At 43.1% G+C, this 6,139-nt stretch overlaps 1 protein-coding gene across 1 annotated transcript; it reads left to right on the forward strand.

The window, feature by feature from the left end:
• Positions 1 to 4,481: 4,481 nt before the first annotated feature.
• LOC309435159 (histone H1.01-like) lies at positions 4,482 to 5,519 on the forward strand. Its single transcript, XM_082043084.1, has one exon. It carries the CDS (start codon positions 4,497 to 4,499, stop codon positions 5,175 to 5,177), a length of 681 nt encoding a protein of 226 aa, XP_081899210.1. The 5' UTR covers positions 4,482 to 4,496; the 3' UTR covers positions 5,178 to 5,519.
• Positions 5,520 to 6,139: the final 620 nt, after the last annotated feature.

The raw sequence follows: 6,139 nt of genomic DNA on the forward strand, positions 1-6,139 counted from the left end.
ATCACAGTTTGGGGTTTGGTGTTTTTTGTTTTGGTGGAGTTTTGTTGTTGTTGTTGGTTGGAGTTTTGTTTGTGTTTGTTTGGTTTGGTTTTTCAGAAATTGAGCATTAAAATATTTTTATATGTGGATGAAATTCTATATGTTATGAAAATGAAGTTGACCTCTTCATATTTCATCAGTGAAGACTGGCATTGAAGATGTGAAATGCGAGCATGTCTGCTGTAAATTGAATTTCAAAATAACTCCTAACTGTAGCAAGCCTTAGAAATCACTTTGAAGTGTCTGTCCTGGCCTTTGTTGCTATGTATGTCCCTAAATGCTTTCAAATATTCTTATGTTACTTTTTTTTTTAATGGTAAAAGTACAGCGTTCATTTCATAGGCTTTGAAGCAGACAGAGACACAATCCTTTCAATGCAGAAATACCTAGACACTGGAATTGTGGAGTTGGGGAGCTCTAGGTACTGGTTTTGCCACACAAGGGAAAAGAAAAAAAAAAAAAAAAAAGTTGAAGTGCATTAGGAGTTTTGCAGACACCCTTGATGTGCAAACATCCTCACTACTGCACCAAAACTTGATCTACTTGTGCCATATCTGGAGTTTCCAAAGGACACTGTCAGTTGCTTGTAGGGAAAAAGGCCCCATTCACATCCTAACCCTAGAGTTCTGGAAGGAGCTCTAATATGGTGTTTAGAAAACTACTGTAGGTCACCTCAATCTTCAATCAGCTTTGGGAATCTGTGACTCAGAAAACAATTATTTCTAGCCCATGCTTATTATTAGATTTATACTGTTGACTGAGCAAAAATTACTCCTTATCATTCTCATCCTTGTGCCACTGAGTCAGCTCCAGCAGCAGCAACTAGGGCTAATGCTGTATCAGAAACTGCTCTTGCTTCACATGAAAGAAAAAGAAAAAATAAAAGTTCCAGTCCATTGGAGATTCTACATACTGAGCAGCATGCAGAATCCATCCTCTCAAGAGTGCTAGTGGAGATAGGCTGGAAGATAAAGAAGTAGTATTTGAATGATTTTTCTGTGCTTTAAAAGAAGATGGTTCAATTTTCTGACAATAAGACATGTTCTGCTGCATGAAAAAACAAAACATATATATATTTTTATATATATATAGAGAGAGATATGTCTTTCAAATGTGGAATATGAACTCTTCTGAACATTTTGTAGTCCCTGTCTCACCATGAGCTATGGCCTACATGCAGAAACTTGTCAAAAGAATAAAATGAGATTGCTTTACAATCAAACCAAGAGCCTCACCATAGTGGAAGCCACAATTCACAGTTAAGAAATTTGCTGCTGTGCATTTGTGCATGGTGGTAATGAAAATCCTGCATCAACTTTTATTATAGAACATTTTTAATTTGCTAGTTATTCAGGAAAATAAATGTTGGTAGGGACAGAGGAAAACAATCAAAGCCTGTGACTCTTTTAAGCAGAAGGAAGCAGGTATTCATTATTTACTGAACATCTGTGCTTGGCAATAGCTTTAAAAGAGGGCATTAAAACACAAGGCAACCGTCATCTGATCCTACCTACTCTGTTCTTCTTTGTAATGGTAGCAAAGATAGGTGTCCAGTTTCAGTAAGTATTTTGCATAAAGTTTAATTGATCTAAAGCAGGTGTGGGGTTTTGATGCAGAACCTGAACCCATCACATTCTCCTGTTGATGTTTCATTTTTTTCCTAGGAACATCTTAAAGAAATTCTGGATAGAAGCTCTCTATAGGCTGTGCTAATTTATTGGAGTAGATTTCCTAGAAGGAAAGTAACAACAGTTTAGAAAAATATTTCAGTATTTTTATTGACACTTGTCAATTCTAAAAATGAAGGGGAAGTGGATGGAGTGGTGTATGAAGAAATAATGGAATATCAAAGCCTGGTGAAGCTTTCCTGCTGTACCTATGTGACTGCATCAAGTTGCTGTGTTGAGGTCATGCTCTTTGTTTTGACTCATATTGTACAGTGGCTAAAAAAAAAAAAAAAAAAAAAAGCTTTATTCTATAGTGACTGGGAAATTAAAATCTACTTACTGGGTTATAATCTAAATACTTGGTTAGTTAGTTCTATGATATTATGATATTTACACCCAAAAGTAAAATGTAATTGAATAGAAGAACCAGAGGGAGACAAATGCTCATCTTTGATTTGACCTACATTGTAGGGGAGCGGTGTTCTATTGTTGTTTTTTTTGTTGTTTGTTTTATTTTTTTTTCTCCTGTAAGAACCCACAGCCTAATACTATCAATCTGTCTTTTATTGGTCACAAATATCTCACATAGTAGACGGGGATAATTTCCAATGTACAGAAATATATATTATATAGAGCAATGATGCGTTGGACAGATCAGAATCAAAACTCTGAACACTTTCCAGTTTTCAAATAAGTCAAGACACAATCATGACCAAGAATGCAAGAAGTGTATGTTCTAGTTCTGTTTCCAGGAACCTCAGAGTGTTTCCACCTCAAATAATCTGGGAGAAATAAAAAGATAAATAGGAATATTTCAAAGACTGGTAAGGATGACAATATTCCTTGTTGTATGGGTCCAGAAAATTGATATAAAGCTGCCTTTAGATGTGACTAGCTTGACACAAACAAACCACTTATATACAGATGTCAATGGACTAGAGAGTTGCAAAATGTTATCTGCACTGCCTCTGGGAGGAATTTAAATCTCAATTACTTGTTACTATGGAGTCACTACTACTGGTTTAGAAAAAATCTTTTCCTCAGGGTGTCAGCAGTTCTGATACAGTGTTCATTCGTGTCATTAGAGACCTTAGTTGTTCCCCATTATGGGAAGTAGCCATCAGACAAAATGGGCATTAAAATTAGTTTCCAGGTTTTGTGTTTAATCAATCCAGAAAGCACAGTTCTGCAGTCTCACACTTTGCAGTTCTTTCATGCTCGTTATTGCAGCCAGATCACTCAAAACATTCATTTACCTTTCTTACCACATTTCACTTCCAAGCAGAGGAAAAAAAAGTGGTATGTTAAATTAGTAGAGTAACTCTTTCCTTTTGATTGTAGTCCTTTAGAATTTTCATTAAACACACACAATTACAAAATAATATGACATTTCTCAAATGTCATACGGAGACTGAAGTCAGCATATTTGTATATTTTCACGGTCTCAGGCAGAGGGAACCCCACATTGTACCATCTTTTATTAACCCTGTTACAATTTATTTTAGCCCTCAATAGATCTGCTCACCTGTTTTAAGGAGCTGCCTGGTATCTAGTAAATGAAACGCAGTATTATTGCAGGCAGACTGATAACTGTTTCGTATAAAAAAGAAAGCAACATGCCATTGAAAATGAAGGAAGAAAGTGATAATTCATCCATTGTTTGGAATATGGAGCTGCCACTTACCCTGGGAGGGAAGCCTCTTAAAAGGTATAAATACTTATCTTACTTTTGGAAGAAGCAAAAGCGGTGAATCAGCAGAAGTCATCAAATAAAAACAGTTATAGCGTTAACGTTCATTCATTAAAACAGAAATATCAGCTTTGCACTATAGTGTCCCTATTGAACATACCCTCAAGGAAGTGAATTTTCAGGTTTAACCCCCTGTCCAGTGCAAATTTCTTTTCACCCCAAAGTCTGTTTCCCAATCAATTTTAACAAACGACAATGCAAAGACAAGTAATTTCACACGTTTTAACACTAAAACCCCATATATTGCAGTTGCAGCTATTCTGACTACTGAGCTTATCAAACGAAAGCGAGTTTGTTAGCGTTATGTTTAAAGTGCAATGACAGTAACATCAGCTTTCAGAGCGTAGCTTTTGTTCCACTGAAGCACCTAAGCAGACGAAAAGTAACACCGGCTTTCACATACACTGCTAAAGCATCATAAATGTGTCTCCAGAAGGCGTTAGCAAAGATACCCTGGCCGCTGAAGTGGCATTGAATGGGCTTCTGTGATTTCGGAGGGAAGCGGCTGTGTTGTGGGAGCCAGCTGTGCATACGCGTCTGGGACCACGGCGCGCAGCTGTGTTACTTCCTTGGCTTTAATATGATTTTACCCTGAGACCAAGGGTTAAAACCACTCTGTTTTTTGCCCTAGTCTGGAGAGGAACTTCTAAAGCACAAGGTTTCATGCCAGCTGTGCCTATTTAGCTGCTGGTATAATTTTAATTTAAAAGGTAAAACGAAAGTTTCTCTCTGACGAGGTCCCTGCGGCTCCACGCCGCGGAGTTTCTGGGGTTGCTTTTCCTTCGTTTCTGCTCATTCCAACGGGAAACTCTATTAGCTGGTAGGAGAGACGTTCCACTACCCGCTCGGGAAGAAACGGGGTGCATCGGCAGTAAATTTCACATGGAAAAAGCCCTTTTTGGACCGGGAAGAAACACAACGGGCGCGGCGGCAAGAGGTGGGGCGGGGCGGGCTGCACCAATCAGTGCGCCCGGCGCTGCTATAAAAGGGGACGCGGAAGCCCCGTTGCTATTGTTTGCATTGACTCTGCAAAACTTAACATGTCAGAGACAGCTCCTGTCGCCGCGCCCGATGTGGCGACCGCCGATCCGGCCCCGGCCAAGGCTGGGACAGCTAAAAAGCCGAAGAAAGCGGCGGGCGCCTCCAAAGCCCGCAAGCCTGCGGGTCCCAGCGTCACCGAGCTAATTACCCAGGCTGTCTCTGCTTCTAAGGACCGCAAGGGGCTTTCCCTTGCTGCGCTCAAGAAAGCGCTGGCCGCCGGCGGCTACGATGTTGAAAAAAGCAATAGCCGCATCAAACTGGGGCTCAAGAGTCTCGTCAGTAAGGGCACCCTGGTGCAGACCAAAGGTACCGGTGCCTCCGGCTCCTTCCGACTCAGCAAGAAACCTGGAGAAGTGAAGGAAAAAGCCCCCAAAAAACGGGCAGCCGCAGCCAAGCCCAAGAAGCCAGCGGCAAAGAAGCCCGCTAGCACCGCTAAGAAGCCTAAGAAAGCTGTGGCAGCGAAGAAAAGCCCTAAGAAAGCCAAGAAGCCGGCAACTACGGCGGCCAAGAAAGCGGCTAAGAGCCCCAAGAAAACAGCTAAGGCTTCTAAGCCTAAAAAGGTGGCATCAGCAGCGAAGAGCCCGGCCAAGGCAAAGGCGGTGAAGCCTAAAGCAGCTAAGCCTAAGGCAGCCAAGCCCAAAGCAGCCAAGGCAAAGAAAGCAGCCCCCAAAAAGAAATAATCCTGAAAAATTATTTTGCCTTGTACATAAATCCAACGGCTCTTTTAAGAGCCACCCAAGCTTTCCCGAAGAAGAGCTGAAATGCTTTTTGTGTTGTGTCTGTAATTTTTACTTTGGTGGTATTTTTGCCTAATTGGGTCGATCCGATAACAGCACAAATTTCAGCGCTTTTGTTCACAGATGGTGCGTGGCACCGCAGGAGTGTTAGACCGCGGTGCAGCTCAGTTCAGCACATCCCATTTGTGTAGGAGCAAATAGCTTCCTGTTAGCTGCAAGAAACGGTGGGAGCCCAAAGTCCCTGTGGAAATTGGGCAGCGTTCACGGCACCTCAGCTCTAGGGAAGGGAGGCAGGAGTGCGTACGTGGGTGCTGCGGATCCCCGTAGTTTCCCTGCCGGGAGACAAAGAACCGCGCTCGGAAGCGCTCCCGCCTTCTCCCCGGAGCTCTACCGCTTTCGAAAAGCCCGCGCTGCTCGTAGATTGGCCACGACTCTCGGCCTTTTCTGGCGCACAGCAGTTTTCGGGTTAAACAGACCCTCCCCCCCTACCCCCCCCCCCCTTTTTTTTTTTTTTTGTGTGTGTGTGTGTGTGTGTGTGTGTGTCAGTCAGCGGAAGAGGCTTTTGAACTTCCTGGGTACGTGCCCGCCTTCCATCCTATGGGCTTTTTCACTTCCAGTCCAGTTCTGTCTCTTGCAAACATGTCAATTCCCTGGAAATCGTCGGGCGAGTGGGATCCGACAGGCATGGGTGTTTCGAGCTGTATTTTGAGCATCCTTGGTGCTGCCCACTGGTCCTCAGTTTCGATGCTCAACTTCTTGCGCCCTGAAGCTCCCGGGGCCCCGTTCTTAACCGGGTGCCGGGGGTTCATTTCGACAACTCGAAGGCAGCGTCGGGCGCGGTAGGAACTCGCGGAGCTCGGTGCCTCCCTCTCGTCTGCCCCGGCCTGCCTCTCCATCGCCCCTAA

Source organism: Streptopelia decaocto (assembly GCF_964273445.1).
Source record: "Streptopelia decaocto genome assembly, chromosome: 1".
Taxonomy (NCBI): Eukaryota; Metazoa; Chordata; class Aves; order Columbiformes; family Columbidae; genus Streptopelia; species Streptopelia decaocto.